At 64.5% G+C, this 15,899-nt stretch overlaps 1 protein-coding gene across 2 annotated transcripts; it reads right to left on the bottom strand.

Moving 5' to 3' along the window:
- Positions 1-1,280: 1,280 nt before the first annotated feature.
- TOP3B (topoisomerase (DNA) III beta) lies at positions 1,281-15,067 on the bottom strand. 2 transcript variants are annotated; one of them, XM_018044400.1, is made up of 19 exons: positions 15,009-15,051; positions 12,944-13,088; positions 12,242-12,396; positions 11,241-11,372; positions 10,393-10,499; positions 9,547-9,621; positions 8,444-8,640; positions 8,157-8,313; positions 7,478-7,591; positions 6,155-6,245; positions 5,753-5,907; positions 5,551-5,656; positions 5,038-5,184; positions 4,793-4,966; positions 3,797-3,925; positions 3,123-3,272; positions 2,753-2,853; positions 2,146-2,347; positions 1,281-1,830 (listed from the first exon to the last, which is right to left on the bottom strand). In XM_018044400.1, exons 3-19 carry the CDS (start codon positions 12,309-12,311, stop codon positions 1,352-1,354), a joined length of 2,586 nt encoding a protein of 861 aa, XP_017899889.1. In that variant the 5' UTR covers positions 12,312-12,396; positions 12,944-13,088; positions 15,009-15,051; the 3' UTR covers positions 1,281-1,351. The 2 variants fall into 2 exon arrangements, with proteins under 2 accessions (XP_017899889.1, XP_017899891.1); XM_018044402.1 differs by lacking the exon at positions 12,944-13,088 and having other exon boundaries at positions 15,009-15,067.
- Positions 15,068-15,899: the final 832 nt, after the last annotated feature.

The following is a 15,899-nucleotide window of genomic DNA, read 5'->3' as shown; positions in this document are numbered from 1 at the left end:
CCAGGAACTAAGATTCACTACCAGGGGTCTGGAGAACTAAGAGTGGGCCGGTTTGGAAGGACAGAGACTGGGTAGGGGTGGATCTAGAAGGCAGTGGGCATCTGGGCAGAGAAGGCAGGCTGGGGCCCCTTCTCCTCAGGCCTTCCTAGACCCTGTAACCCGACCCCAGCTGCAAATCAGCATGGTGACCCCAGCAAGGTTGTGGTTAAGTGCTTATGACGTGTGACCTTTAACGTGTTCCTTAGCTGTCCCATGTCGTTTCCGTATCAGGAAAAAGGCGATCAACAGGTGCCAACCTACCCTCCTGGGCTGTTGTGAGACTCTGCCTCAGTGTTTCTCAAAGTGTACCCAGAACAAGTGTGAGGTTTGAGGACCACAGTGTGGGTGAGGGGCTCCCGGGCAGGCCCACACAAGACCCCGCAGAGCACTGATGCCAAGGCCAGCACCGGGAGGTGGTGGGGAAGCAAGGCGTGCTGCCTGGCCAGCAGTGTGCCTCCTCTAGCGGGCACCGGGCCAACCCCACACCCAGGAGCTGACCGGCCCTGTGGCTGGTGTCAGCTCCTCCAGCCCCGTTCCCGCCTGCCTCAGCTCCAGCCCTGGCTCTACCGCTGGGAAAGGAGCCTCCCGTGTGGCCTGGCCCACCAGGCCTGAGTTCCAGCCTCCCGGGCGAACCTACAACTCAGGCAGCAATCCATGTATGGGCACCACAACTCCAACCTGCCCCGCGTGCAGGCTTGTGGAGGCGTTTCACAGGGGCCCCTCAGGCAGAGGCCTGGCAGGGGGCAAAGTCCCAAGGTGAGCATGTGGTGGGCTGAGGGGGGGCGCCCTCAGGTGGAGTGGGCACGGGAAGTGGGCAGGCGACCTGAGTCCTGCAGGTAGTGTGGCTCCCGACCCTGCCATCTGCTGCCACCCACCTCTGCCTGAGGGGACATGTGTTTGAGAACTGGAAGGCGAACAGGTCTGGGGTGCCAGGGTCACATGCAGGCCCCCCACACGCACACCCACGCAGTGGGAAGTGGGTGGAGTGAGGGCCAACACGCAGGGAGGTGCCCCCCCAGCCTAGGACAGCTGGGCGTGGGCGGCCAGGCACCCTGACATGGGGACACTGTGCCCCATCTCACACACGCCGGAGCGTGGCGGGCACCCTGGACTGGGTCTGCTCCTGGTTCTGTGTGCAGTTGCCCCCCTGCAGGACTCGGGCAGGGCGGGCACTCGGGGGGCATGTGCGGGAACGGGGAGAGACGAGGAGATGGGCACAGCAGGCGAGGCAGGGGAGCCGCTGGCTCTGCAGAAGACACCGCCTTTAATGACCCCCGTGGCCCGGAGGCCGCGGCACGGAGCCTGCCGGCCGTCACACAAAGTAGGCTGCCAGGGCTGACATCTTGTCCTTGGGCCGCCGGGGACCCGGCTTCCCCGCTGGCCCCCGGCCCCGGCCCCGGCCCCGGCCCTGCCTCCGCCCGGGCCCGCGGTGCATAGGGTGGCAGGACGCCGCGTGCTTCAGCTCCACCAGCTCCCGGAAGATGGGGTCGCAGAAGACGCAGCCCGTGTGCCGCGTGCCGTTGCCCGGCAGCGGGGACTTGGCCTTGTTGAAGTCCACGTCCAGCAGGGCGGCCTCGCAGGCGGCGCACGTCTCGGCGGACACGCGCACGCGGTGGGCGTTCTCGAAGCAGTGGGCCACCACGCTGCACCTGTTGCAGGCCACGCGCCACTTGGGGCCGGACGTGGGGTCGAGCACCAGCACGCCGCTCTCGCACTCCACGCACTGGCCGACGCCCAGCATGCTGAGCGAGTGCGGGCAGCCGGGGTGCGTGCACTCGTTGCAGCCGGCGCCTGCGGGGAAGCCCGCGTGAGGCGCACGCGCCAGCCCCACCGCGCAGGGCCCCGCCTCTCGCCCCGCGCACGCGCCCCGGGCTCTGCTTCTCCAGGGCTTACTCGACCCCCACGTCCCCCCACCTCCGCTACCCACCCCTCCCCACCCCACCGCCGAGCTTTCCGGAAGGGCGTCCGGGCGGCCCTCAGTCGGGTCCACCCTCCTTTATCTCGCTGCCTCAGGCCCAGGTGGGACCCCTGGCCGCCCTGGAAGCTGCTGGAGGCAGGGACGGGGCGCCGCCAGAGCCCAGGGCGGCGCGGGCGGGCGGCGCTCACCCTTCTTCATGTCCCGGAAGGGCGGGTGGTTGGAGCAGTAGGGGCACAGCGGGTAGCTCTTGCCCCTGGAGCCCGACGACCACAGCACCAGCTCGAAGTCGTCCAGCGGGCACCGCAGCTCCTTGTAGAGCTTGATGGTGCCGTTCTGGGGCAGCGTGTAGGTCTCGTCGCAGTGTGAGCAGTGCAGGCGGCTCGGCTTGGCCTGGGCGGGGTTGGGGGGCAGGGGTCACAGGGTTGCCGGGGCCTCCTGCCCCACCGGCCGCCTGCCGCCCTCCACCTCCCCGGGACACTCGCGGGGGGTGGGCGGTGTGGAGTATCGCCAGGACCTCTCAGGGCCTCTGGTCACCGAGTCTCAGGGTGTTCACTGCTTCACACACACACACAAAGGCGCTGCTAAGATCCCAGTGTGCGTCAGTTCCCCCGACAGCGAAGAACGCGGGGTCAGGAGAGCGTGGACGGCACGTGGTTCAGGGGCCCCACTGCTCATGCGCAGCAGCGCTGGGTGTCTGCTGGAGAAGCTGCCCGGGCCTCGCAGTCACTCCCGTGGAGGCCGCGGGAGCGAGGCCGCGGGGGCGAGGCCGCCCGTCGTGCACACGTGCCCTCCTACCTGGATGTACTTCATGAACCGGTGGCACTTCCCGCAGCGGGAGAGGGGCTTGCCCGTGGCCGCCAGGGGCGAGAAGGACACCTCCATCAGTTCATCCATGCCTGCAAGCCAGCGGGGCGGGAGTCACGGCCCAGCCCCGGCCGCCGCCTCCCCAAAGCATGTGGCCAAGGGTGCCCCTGACGGTGGGTGGCGGCACGGCGAGGGCAGCCCCGTCTGTGAGACGAGCCGCGTGCACCGAGGGCTGCCAGCACGCTCGCCTTGGGGTCCCGACAGCCCCCTGGAGCCAGGGCCTGGGAGCGGATCTCCCTGAGGGGGATGACAGCCCTGAGCCGGGTCCCCCTGCTGAAGGGCAGGGAAGGGGCACACTCACCCGCGATGGAGTCCACGAAGTAGTGGAACTTCCTCTTGAAGACGTCCAGGGTGTGGCCCAACACCTGGCGGAAGTCGGCTCTGCCTTGCGCAATCAGGTTCAGCTGCTTCTCCACGGCGCTGCGGATGGTGGGCAGCACCAGCTCGGCGTCTGCGGGCGGGCGGGGGCGCTGTGAGCCCTCGCGCCGCGCGCAGGGGTAGGGCTCCCACCTGCGATCTCCCCAGGAGTCCTGCGCGGGCGACCAGAGCACCCCCGTCACAGGATGCTGTCAGCGGACAGGCTGCCCGGCTGAGCTCCCTGCTGTCTCCCACGGCCCCTGGGGACCTCTCAGGGCAGATACACCGTCCAGCAGCAAGGACCCCAGGGCCGGCCAGGAGCCAGTCTGCAGGAATCCAGGCCCCTGCTCTCAGACCCCAACACTTCCAGGAGACCATCAGCCCGGCCGGGGCGGGCACTGGGATGGAAGCTGGGGCCGGGGCGGGCCCCTGCAGTGGGCGGTGACTGGGGCGGGCCCTGCGGAGAGGCGTGGCCAGGGCGGGCCTTGCAGCGGGGCGTGGCCTGCAGTGGGAGGCATGATTGGGGGCGCACTGGGGATGGGAGGCGTGGCCGGGGCGTGGCCCGGGCGGGAGGCGTGGCCAGGCGGGCCCTGAGGTGGGGGCGTGGCCGGGGCTCACCGATCTTGTAGTAGCCGTGCACCAGGACGATGCCGAGGTTGGTGGGCTTGAGCCGGCGCCCGCTCTCCACGACCACGTAGTTGCGCTGGCAGATGTTGTTGATGTGCACGGGGATGCTGGCATCCGTCCCTGCGCACAGCACGGACTCGGCTCTCCCTCCGCCCACGCTGTGAAGCTAGCTTCTCAGCCCCGACCCCCAGGGCCGCTCGCAGGCCTGCCCCAGACTGTCCCGCGGACTTGACGCGGAGGCTCCGGGTGGCTCAGAGGTGAAGCAGCTCAGCCGCCCGCCCCTAGCGTCTGATGAATGTGACCTCCCAAGCCCCTCTCCGCCTCGCCCCACGGCACACGCACCATTCCAGAACCAGGGTCCAGACCCACGCACACAGAGCTCCACTGCCAAGTGGCCCCCAGCACCTGGCACACCCGCCGGCTACGTGGCCTCGAAGCCCCTCCTGATTGGCCCCAGGGACACGTGCAGCTGCGGAGCAGCCTCCGCGGCAAGTCCGCAGGACAGTCCCGGGCAGGCCTGCGAGCTGTCCCACGACCGTCCAGAGCCTATCAGCCTCTAGGGGCCTGGTTCACCAGAGCCAAACCTCAGGAAAAGGCAAGGCCCCTCCTGGGGTACGGGGCTGGCTCCAGGGGTGTGAGGACTCGAGTCACAGCCCTGGGCCTGGGGTCTCGGCAAGACCCCTCACCTGCGCAGCAGTGGCCACATAAGCTCCTAAAGACGCCGCCCCCCATGTGGAGCTTCCGGCCCCAGGGAAAGTGCTGTGGGGCTTTGGCCTTCCTGTTGTCCGTGGACTTGACCTGAGCTTTATGTCCTCCCTGTGGGTGAGTCAGTGGCCCCCTTGGCCAACGCTCAGCCCTGGAGGTGGAGGTAGTGCCAAGGACACATCTCTAGCCCCAAGGCCAGGTCCGGAGGTGGAGGCCCCAGCCAGGCTCCCCAGCTGCCCTGCCACGCTCGGCGGGCCACAGCGGGCCCCAGGCAGGACCCACCGATGCCGTGCTTCTCCATGAGGGTGATGAGTTCGGCCTCGGTCAGGTAGTCCGGCGGGCTCGTCTGCTTCTCCAGCAGCTTGACCTCGGCCACGGCCAGGGTGTCGCCCTTCTGGCAGGTGGGCAGGCTCTCCTCCAGGGGCACACTCTGCCAGGGCATGATCTCCGTGAAGCCTGCAGAGACACCGGCCCTCAGCACTCTCGCCGTGCATCCACGAGGCGGAGCCGCCCGCCGCCGCCCCTACCTGGGGAGATGACGGTCTTGCCCGAGCAGGTGAAGCGCTCGGGCCCAATCCGGAAGGAGACGCTGCTCTGCAGGTACCTGCAGTCGTGGCTCACGGTGGCGATGAAGTGCCGGGTGATGTACTCGTAGAGGCGCCAGGCCTCGCCCCCTGCCACGGCGCAGCCACTCAGCGCCAGGCTCCAGCTCCAGGCAGCCCCACGCTCCTGCTACGGCACTGGGGCCCCTGCGCCCAGCCCCCGGGACTCCCCACCGCTGAGCCTCTCACCCTGCCCCGCCTGGCCTTCTGCCCCAGGGCCTCCCGAGGCAGCACCTGCCCCCGTCACCACCTCACTCCTGTCCCGGCCCAGCGATAGAGCACAGCTTTCAGACGGCCCCACGCTGCCATGGGGCCTGACCCTCCAGAGATGGGGTTACCAGCGCGCCTCACCCTGCTCTCTTGTGAAGCTTGATGCACGCGTGCATGCGTGCTTGTGTGTGTGCCAGGGGGTGTGACAGTCTGGGGGAGCCCCCATACCTAACTCAGCCTCCGTGGCAGACTTCATGGGGGTGATGGGGGGATGGTCACCAGCATCGTGACCTTTCCGTGGGCGGTTGAGACCTTCTGCCAAGAGCCGCTTCACCTGCGGGGGCAGCCGGGACGGAGTGGGGCGTGAGCCAGGCACGGCCCCTGGCCCTCGCAGGGAGCGCGGCTGCCGCCCTGGCCTGGCGCAGCTCACCGTGTCAGCCCAGTAGGGGTGGCTGGCCTGCTGCCGCAGGGGCCCCTTGAGGTCGAAGCTCTCGGGGTAGTGGGTGGTCTCGGTGCGCGGGTAGCTGATGTAGCCCTGCGTGTACAGCCGCTCGGCGGTCTGCATGGCGTGCTGCGGGCCCATGCCTGCCAGAGACGTGGGCTCAGCGCCGACCCCGGGTGCCCCAGGCGAGGCGCTCAGGCTCCTGGGAGGCCAGTGCCCTTGTCCGCTGGCCCAAGGCCAAACTCCCCCAGCAGGGCAGGCGCAGACGACCGGCGTGGCTCTCGAGACACGGCCGGCCCCTTGCCTGGCGGCAACCATCCCTTCCTACAGCCAGGCAGCCTGTGCTTCCAAGTCACGGGGCCCTGAGAGAGGAGCAGCGCCCGCACTTACCCAAGGCAGAGCTGGCCACACGCAGCATCTCCACAGTGTTCAGGGCCAGGGGCCGCTGCTTGGCCTTCTCCTTCCTGCTTGTGGCCTCCACCTGGGGGCGGGAGGGGTCAGGGCAGGGCGGACAGGGCGGGCAGGCACGAGAGGAGCCCGGAGGGTCTGACTCTCACTCGTCCTCCGGGCTGCTCTAGCTCCCGTTACAGTGGCCTCACGACGCTAATGAACGTTTGTTCAGGCCCAAGAAAGGAAAACGAAAGGGAATTCTAGAGACTGTTCTTCGGGAGAGAAAACCTGGAGGAAGGGAGGAGTCAGGAGAAGGGGCTGCACGTTGGGAGCCCGCCGGGAGCCAGCATCTCCATCTGCAGAGAAGGCGGGGGTCCTGGGGTAAGGGCCCATCGCAGGGGCAGCTGCTTGCTCCTCATGGTGCCCGCAAGTGTAGCTACACCTTCTGATTCGTCAGGAAAAGCGGAAAGTCGGAACTTTTTCTGTAAAATCTCCTAACTTCTAACTGTGGGTCACCAGGAGGAACTTCAGTGAAAAGCTCCCACTCGCAGAAAAGCGAGGTGAGCAACCAGCTCAGCCTCTGGGCTGAACGGCTGTTGAAGAGGTGACCATCCTGCCTACGGCAGAAGCAATCCAGGCTTCTCAACTGCCACGCTCACCCCTGCCAACCCCACGTGAACCTGGCCAGGGCCACACCCCGAGCTCTGGACAGACAGACGCAGCAGTGGAGCCTGGGATCACGATGGGGAGGCCCAGATGCGGTGGCCATCACAGGCAGAAGCGTGGGGCAGCTTTAGACGCAGCTCCAGTGCCTGAATCAACTGCACTGGGCAAGAGGGACCCATGAAGGCGCAACTGCAGGGCACAAGCCGCCACGGCCATGGACCTGCCAGTCCCATGTGGCCAGCCCCCCGGCACGTGGCATCAACCTCTTCCTACCAGCCACACAGCCACGCCTCCAATTCCTGAGACCCGAGTGGGAAGCGTGGCAGGTGAGCCAGGAGAGCCAACGGCCCGGAGTGGCCGAGCTGGCTGTGGGCCCTGGGCAGGCTCTCGACGGGCACAGGGCCCTCCGGCTGGACGTGCCACCGAGGGCGGACAGTGGGGCGGGAGCCCCCGAGCAAGGGGGTGCCCGCAGGGCACATTCACCGGTCAGGGCAGGCAGCTGTGTGGCGGCCCCAGCCTGGGGGGTGGGGCAGGACCGTGGTGGGGGAGTGTGTGGGAGCAACCAGTCTTCTCTCTAAAAGGTGTCTGTGTTCCAGAGAGACAGAGGGAGCCCTGTACCCTGGTCAGCAGAGGGCCCCGCGGCCCCGAGCAGCCCACCTGGGCCTCCTTCTCGAGCCTGGTCATGTTCAGGAACATCTGTGCGACCTCCCGGTCGAACACGCGGACACGGTCCCAGTCCAGGAGGAGGGAGCGGTCCTTGTCGACGTCCACCTGCAGGAGGGCGCGGGAGCAGGGGCGGGGTGAGCCACCGCCCGCGAGGAGAGGCCAGGCAGCTGGGGCCTGGCCTGGCTGGAAGGGCTCACGGCCGAGGCTGTTCAGCGGCACAGCCCAGCCCCTCCCCGAGCACAGGCTGCTCTGGCAGAGGCCTTCTGCTGAGATGAGGGAGGCAGTCTCAGGACGGGAGCCCAGCGCCAAGGCTGAGCTGTCTGCAGGGGCGTGGCAGCGCCCCCGCGGGGACCCCAGCCCCATGTGGAGTGCAGCGGCCCTGTGTCATACTCGGAGCCTTTGGAGAACCTTCCTTTTATCTCACTTGGAAAACGTGTTCCAAGGCTTTTTAGGAGCTGGAAGGCCAGTGGCCCACGGCCCTCAGTGCAGTCCCTGGACCCGATCGCCCCGGCCGCGGACCTTGGACTGCACTGGACGGCCCTCTCCTGCACCCACGGTGGGACGGCGGCCCACACCCGTGCCCTGGGCCTGGGGACGACGACAGTGGAGGTGCTCAGACGCTACACCCAAGCCCAGCAAGCCCCAGTGCAAACGGGAAAAGGCCGCGGACCTTGGCCTGCAGCACCCAGTAGGTCTCCGGTTTGAAGGACTGGATCTTGTCATGCCTTTCCACACAGAACCCCAGCGTGGGGGTCTGGCACGGCCCGAAGGAGATGAGCGAGCTGTCCAGGTTGCCGTATTTCCCTTGGAAGTATTTAGTCTGGAACCTGTGAAGGGGGTCAGGGAGACGAGGACGCTTTGGTCAGGCACCCTCGCGCTTCGGCGAGACAGCTGTCTCAGGGACCGAGAAGGCGGACAGTCTCCCGTCTCTGGTTGGGCCTGGTGGGGCAGGGGCACCTCGTGAAGGCGCAGCCAATGCGGAGGTCCAGCTCCTGCCGCGCGTCCACCGAGAGCGCCTCGTTGTGGTCGGGCTCGCCCAGGCGGGCCATGGCAGCGCAGATGTCCGTGTCCGTGATGGAGCTGAAGCGGGCCCGGAACACCGTCTGCTCGCCGCTGTGGGTCTGCTTCATGACGGGCAGCACCGCGTCCAGCACCTGGGGGGCGCCCAGCAGTGACGCCCAGGGCTCGCCCGGGCGCCCACCCCACCCGCTTCCGCCAGCCAGCCACCACCCTGCCCTCCGCAGCCTTGGTGTCTGCGGGCCTCCGGCCACCTCGCTCCCTTCCCTGCCCTGCTCACACCCCTCTTCTTACAGCGGCTTCCACCCTCAACCAGGAGGCGCTACCACCAAGAACGCAAGCGATCCCGGCTGCTAAGCCCACCTTCTCGAGGAGAGCATGGGGAGGGGGGCGGCATCTGGGAGACCCTCCAGCAACGGGAGGAAATATAGAGACGGGAGAGAGGGCAAGGCAGCAGGCGGGTAGCAGCAGCGGCTCCAGGCCACAGCCTGGCGGGCCTGGGGTCCCGGAGCCCAGACTCGCCCAGAGTCTGCAGGCCACGTGGCTTCCTCACAGGGGACGACAGTGTCCACCCCACATGGAGGGCCCAGGGGAGGCGTAGGGGCCGGGGCGGGGCTGGGAGAGGTCCCCGAGTGACAGGGGGGTGTCACAGCCCGAGGGGCTCCTGCGGAGGCAGGCCTGGGAGCGGCACCTGCCCTGGGGTGGCAAAGGCGGGGCGGGCATCGTCGTGGAGCACAGAGCTGGTGGGGGTGGGGAGAGGGGTGAAGGGGTGCGACAAGGCACCCGGCCGCAAGGCAGAGGTCCCGGCGCGGGCCCGCGCCTGACGCTCAGAACCCACACTCCCCTCCGGGCAGCCCTCCGCCGGGGAAATCCTGCCCCAGCACTTCCTCACAAGCTGCCCGCCCGGCATAGGGACACTCCTGCCCCGGGCAGAGCCCCTGCACCGTCAGCGTCCACGGGATCTCCAGTGCCGCGGCCCTGGCCCCCAGCGTGGCAGCCCGCGGGGTTCAGGCCGGCTGGCCACGCGGGCCCCAGCCTCTCACCTCGAAGCAGATGTTCTCGCCCTCCTTGTCGCAGTCCAGCCACAGCACAATGCAGTCGCAGCCCCTGCCCTCTACCTGCGCAGAGACACGGGGTGTGCACTGCCCAGCCCGGCCACCGCTGCCTGGCGCAGAGAGCGCGGCCCCGAGCCTCCCAGACAGCCCTCGGAAGGCCTGGAGCCCAGGGCAGGAGTCACCAAGTGGAGCCACCGGCTGGCTTGGCCTCTCAGCAAAGAATGTAGTTCAGAACTGCTAGTTTTTAGACCAAAAAACATAATAAATGCCACGAGATCTTAACCCCCAAAATTGAATTAAAAAAAAGAAGACTGAACTGAAACGCCTAAAGATGAGCGGCAGCCGTCTCAGACGGCGAGATCACAGGTAAATTCCTTTCCTCCTCCTCACTTCTTTTCTAGCCTTTACCGTGGGCTTGCGTTCTTTCCGTTGTTCTTTACTTCTTAAAGTTTTGTCTTTTTATTTTTGCTCCTGGCTGCACTGGGGCCTCGCTGCTGTGCGTGGCTTTCTCTCGTCATGCGAGGGGGCCACTCTCTCGTCATGGCGCAGTATGAAGCCCCAGCTCTGGACCGCTGGCGCAGCACTCGGGGCGCTCAGGCTTAGTTATACCGCAGCACGTGGGGTCCTCCCGGACCAGGGATCGAACCCGCGTCCCCTGCACTGGCAGGGAGATTCTTAACCCCTGGACTCCCAGGGAAGTCCCCGTGTTTGCGTTTGTTTTAGAATCCGCCACCACCAAACCATTTCAAAAGCAGGAGGCTGGTCTGGGGGCTGAGTGGCCGGGGTGCCCAGGCCGTGAGGGGAGGCGTGGGCCCCAGGGAGTCCGGGACACACCTGCAGGAACTTCACCATATTCAGCTTGGGGTTGGCCTCCTTCTTCTCCGTCGGGGCCTGGCTGAACAGCTCGGCGGGGTCCACTTTGTCCCACTTGTTGTACTTTCCTGTGACACACACAGGGACGTCAGGCTCACACGTCACACCTACAGGGCCCGCGACCCCAGGATAGGGAGGCTCGGAGCAGGGCCTCCCTTGCTCAGGAGTGGGCCAGCTCTGGGCAGGCCTGCGGCGGGGGCACCGCTCCTGGCGGGCTGACTGCGCAGGCAAGAGTCACACCGCTCACCCCGTCTCCTCTCCAGCCACCGTCTGCACGCTCTCCCTGCCCAGCACTTGGCTAGCCTGGGCAAGCGCGCAGCGGATCCCAGGGGACCTCAGTGTCCTCAGGCCCCGTCCTGTGCACTGCTCCCCGCTTCTCCACTTGAGGCTCGGGGTGCAGGGGACCTGGACGATCCTGGCAGGGGACGGCGCTGTCCTCAGACCCTCCACACGAGGAGCAGACAAGCAGCGAGGCCCAGGGCCCCAGTCGGACCCACAGCGACCGCGGGCCTGGAGCCAGCCCACGGGGTCACTGGAGCTGGACTTCCGGTGCCAGCTGCCAAGTGCCCGCAGACAGTGGGCACCCCGGCAGGTGGCAGCTCTCGCCACAACAGCTGCACGGGCCAGGCCCCCGCTCAGGTGCAGGCCACCGCCTCCATGCTGCCCTCCACGAGGGCCACTGCTGGAGCGGGGACTGCAGGGCAGCCCCCTACAGCCTGCTGGCCTCGGACTCACCGGTCCTGGACAAACCTGTCTGCCCCGAGCCCGCCCCGGGCTTCCTCGGTGGAATGGGGGTGGGCGGGGCTCACCCAGGAAGTCCAGCGTCATCACGTGGCCGCAGACCGACGTCATCTTGAAGCGGGCCGGCTGGCCCTCGAAGGCCCCACTGTACTCATGCACCGAGCAGGCCCCGTTCAGCCCTTTGCGTGAGGACATGCTGCCTGCGGGGGGCACAGGCGGGCCGGGCCTGACGCAGCCTCCCGAGGCCGGCCCGCCCCGCAGTGCTCGCAGGCCGCTCGAGGGCTGTTCTCCACACTTCTGTGTTCACTCCTGAATTTGATTCCTGCCTCTTTCAGACCCTCCCCAGAAATGCCCCGGACACTCCCTCACTGTCGACCCCAGGGTGACCTCCTGACACCCACGGAGGGTCCCTCTGCTGGTCTCTCTCGGCCTCTGGGGACCAGGCACGTCTGAGTCTCCCCTCCCCTCCCGACCACAACTTCTCAGCCTGCTGCTCTGGGGCTGCCTCTTCCCTCAGCCACTGGGCCAAGGGGAGGTCAAGGCAGACGCCTGCCATCTCTGCGTCCCCAGCACCCAAGTACCCAGGGCCAAGCTAGGGCGAGGGCAGGTGCCCTGAGGCTACGGCTCAGCCTCGTGGCGCTCTCGAGCGGCATGAGGGGCGTGGGTGTGGCTGGGTGTCCGTGGGGCAGTCGCTGACGCCCGGGCATGGCCTTGGCAGACCAGGCTGGGGCCGGGGCCTTCTGGTGGACTTCCTGCACAAGTCAGCAGGGCCAGCTTCTGCCGTTCGAGAGCAGCCACGCTGCCTGCACATCGCTCCCACAGCAGCCTGCCTGCCACGGGCTCCTGGTCGTGCCTGGGGAGGCCCGGCTCACGCTGAGTGTGGAGGAAACCACACCCCATAGGGACTAAGTGACTCAGGGGCCAAGGGCTCCGTCCATGCCTGCTGTTCCTGAACAGACTCGACTCCAGGGGCCTGGGGCCGCTTCAGAACAAGGCAGGCCTGACCGGCGGGGCAGGAAGGCCCACGCTCCCAGACCAAAGCCGCCGGACGTCGGAGCTGCCCTCCTACCTCGAGAGAGGATCCTGGCGATGGACTGGGCCAAGGACGGCTTCTCAGCCACCATCAGCACGGTCTTCATCTCGCCTCAGGCTGCCAGCGCCCCGCCTCACTCCGCTCTCGCGAAACGGCTCAGACACCGCGCTGGAGCAGCGTCACGCCAACTCCTGAGATGAAGACACACAAACAACAGCGAGGCTTCTGGCACAATCTGCCACTCTGAGCGATCAAACACCCCCGAGGTGAGAAAGAGGAGCTTGGGGAGACCTGAAGGCATCTCAGACAGCCGCCCAGAGCAACTGAACCGGCCGCGGGCTAGGGTTTCCTGTCAGAGAGGTGAGGTAGCCCCACGACCCCAGGCTGATTTTGGCCCCAGATTTGCACTAGGAAGCCTGAGGGGGACAGAGAGGGGCTTTGGGCCTGACCCCCTCCAGTGGAGCTGTCTTTTGCCCCTGGGGCCAAGAGCGGCATCCCCACCTTGGCTGAACTTCACGGTGTCGAGCCAAGGGATCCAGCCCCCAGCAGAGCTCACCTGGCCCTTCCCAACAGGCTCTGACCGACCTCCCCTCCTGCCCTGCCCCACCTCTGCGGGCCGGGCGTGAGCCAGTTAACTAGAACGCTGTGGCCTAAAGCAGGAACTACACGCCCCTAGGATTTCCCACCTTGATGACTGAATCAGACATCCAGGCAGTCAGGGAAAGGAGCCTTTCTCACCTCCTGCTTTGTAGGCGGTGCTACGGCTGCAAACACCACTTTAATGAGCAGTTCTACAAGGCCTGCTTCCCTGGTGGCTCAGCTGGTAAAGAATCCGCCCGCAATGCGGGAGACCTGGGTTCGATCCCTGGGTTGGGAAGATCTCCTGGAGAAGGAAAAGGCTACCCACTGCAGTATTCTGGCCTGGAGAATCCCGCAGACTGTCTAGTCCAGGGGGTCTCGGAGAGTCGGAATGACAGAGAGACTCTCACTTTTCACTTTCACTGTGAGGCCTTTGTTGGAACTCTTTAAACTATGAGCAGACTGAGGCTGCACTCATCACACACGCTAGTAAAGTAATGCTGAAAATTCTACTAGCCAGGCTTTAGCAATATGTGAACCGTGAACTTCCAGATGTTCAAGCTGGTTTTAGAAAAGGCACAGGAACCAGAGATCAAATTGCCAACATCCGCTGGATCATGGAAAAAGCAAGAGAGTTCCAGAAAAACATCTACTTCTGCTTTATTGACTATGCCAAAGCCTCTGACTGTATGGATCACAATAAACTGTGGAAAATTCTGAAAGAGATGGGAATACCAGACTACCTGACCTGCCTCTTGAGAAACCTGTATGCAGGTCAGGAAGCAACAGTTAGAACTAGACATGGAACAACAGACTGATTCCAAATAGGAAAAGTACTTCAAGGCTGTATATTGTCTCCCTGCTTATTTAACTTCTATGCAGAGTACATGAGGAGAAACGCTTGGCTGGAAGAAGCACAAGCTGAAATCAAGATTGCCTGAGGAAATATCAATAACCTCAGATATGCAGATAACATCACCTTTATGGAAGAAAGTGAAGAAGAACTAAAGAGCCTGTTGAAGAAAGTTAAAGAGGAGAGTGAAAAAGTTGGCTTAAAGCTCAACATTCAGAAAACGAAGATCATGGCATCCAGTCCCATCACTTCATGGCAAATAGATGGGGAAACAGTGGAAACACTGGCTGACTTTATTTTGTTTGGCTCTAAAATCACTGCAGATGGTGACTGCAGCCATGAAATTAAAAGACACTTACTCCTTGGAAAGAAAGTTATGACCAACCTAGACAGCATAATAAGCAGAGACGTTACTTTGCCAACAAAGGTCCAACTCGTCAAGGCTATGGTTTTTCCAGTGGTCATGTATGGATGTGAGAGTTGGACTGTGAAGAAAGCTAACCGCCGAAGAACTGATGCTTTTGAACTGTGGTGTTGGAGAAGACTCTTGAGAGTCCCTTGGACTGCAAGGAGATCCAACCAGTACATCCTAGAGGGGATCAGTCCTGGGTGTTCATTGGGAGGACTGATGCTGAAGCTGAAGCTCCAATACTTTGGCCACCTGATGCAAAGAGCTAACTCACTGGAAAAGACTCTGATGCTGGGAAAGATTGAAGGCAGGAGGAGAAGGGGACGACAGAGGAGGAGATGGTTGGATGGCATCACTGACTCAACGGAGATGAGCTTGAGTGAACTCCGGCAGTTGGTGATGGACAGGGAGGCCTGGCGTGCTGCGGTTCATGGGGTCGCAAAGAGTCGGACACGACTAAGCGACTGAACTGAACTGATCTGAAGTGAGACAGGTTCAGAACAGCTGAGACTAGTGTCAGACCTTTGCCAAGGCTCTCAGGACCCCCGGCTCGCTGACCACCAAGCCCACGCTGAGCTGACTCCTCACGTCCCCTTCTCGAGCGACAGCGAAGCCACACGAGGCCGCCGGGAGAAAGCAGCGCTCAAGACTCCAGCGGATCTGCTCAGACAAGTGCCTTTCGCCGCCCCCGCCCTCTCGTACACCCCGGGCCCCCTCCGGACCGAACCGGGCCGGGGGCGGAGCCTGGGCCCCAACCCCGCCCGACGCCGCCTCGGTCCCCACCCGCGACGCAGACCCCGCTCGGTGCAGAGGGGCCCCGGCCGCAGCGCCCGCGCCCTCCGGACGCCCCCCGAACCCGCCCGCCCGGGAGGAGGCGCCGAGACTGCCGAGCCGGCCTGGGACCGGCGCCCAGCCGCGGGGCTGGACCCGCGCCCCAACCCGCCCAGCCCCTCGCCGCTCACCTGCTTCCCGCCTCCCGCTCCTGAAGGCTCGCCGCCATCTGCTTCCGGGTCCGTCCGCGGACAGCGTTCCCCACCCCCCTGCCCTCCGGCGCCTCACGCCCGCACTTGTGGGTTCCGAGGCTCGAGAGTTCCGGGGAGCATCCTCCAGTCGGCCCGAGCGCGTGGGGTCACAGGGGTTCCCGCGAAACCTTCCATCTCATTCTTCCCCCGCTGCGGGGAGGCAATAACGGCAATTATTAATAAACTAAAAACTACCAATGCGGGTACAGCAGGCTTCTTTGAATGCTATAAACATTGTGGAACGCGTGTTTGAGCTAATGTAAAACCTATCTGGAAAAGGGATTGGAAAATAAAAATAACCTTTTGTGTTAGAGTAATGGGTTTATAGGAGACTTAAAATAATTTCCGTGGCTTTATTTTAATATCTTTCTTTAAGGAGAATGCTTAAAGTTTATTTATTTCTGGTTGTGCTGTCTTCGCTGTGCAGGGGCCTTCTCTAGCTGCTGGGGTGTGGGGGGGTCGTGCCCCTCTTCACTGCCCTGCGCAGGCTGCTCGTTGCAGTGGCCTCCTGGGCAGAGCACGGGCTCCGGTTGCAGCGCAGCAGCTGTGGCGCACCGGCTTTAGTCGCCCTGAAGGAGGAAACAGAACAGGCTCTGTCTTGAAAGCAGGGCTCCATCTTGGGCTGAACTGTGGACCTTCCATATGCCCAGTATCTATGGAAACGACATGCCCGCTGGAAAACCAGGCCCCTGAAGGAAGGGCTCTCCATGCGTAAAAGAATACCCTAATTATCTGCGTAACCGAATAGAATCATACATTCTATTATGCTTATGGGGCATGGCCCCAGGCCTATCGATAACTGTCCACTGTTAACTACCTAGGCTTAAGGCA

This window comes from Capra hircus, unplaced genomic scaffold, assembly GCF_001704415.2.
Source record: "Capra hircus breed San Clemente unplaced genomic scaffold, ASM170441v1, whole genome shotgun sequence".
NCBI lineage: Eukaryota > Metazoa > Chordata > Mammalia > Artiodactyla > Bovidae > Capra > Capra hircus.
The sequence above is the reverse complement of the archived record's forward strand: the minus strand, read 5'-3'. Positions and strand labels throughout refer to the sequence as shown.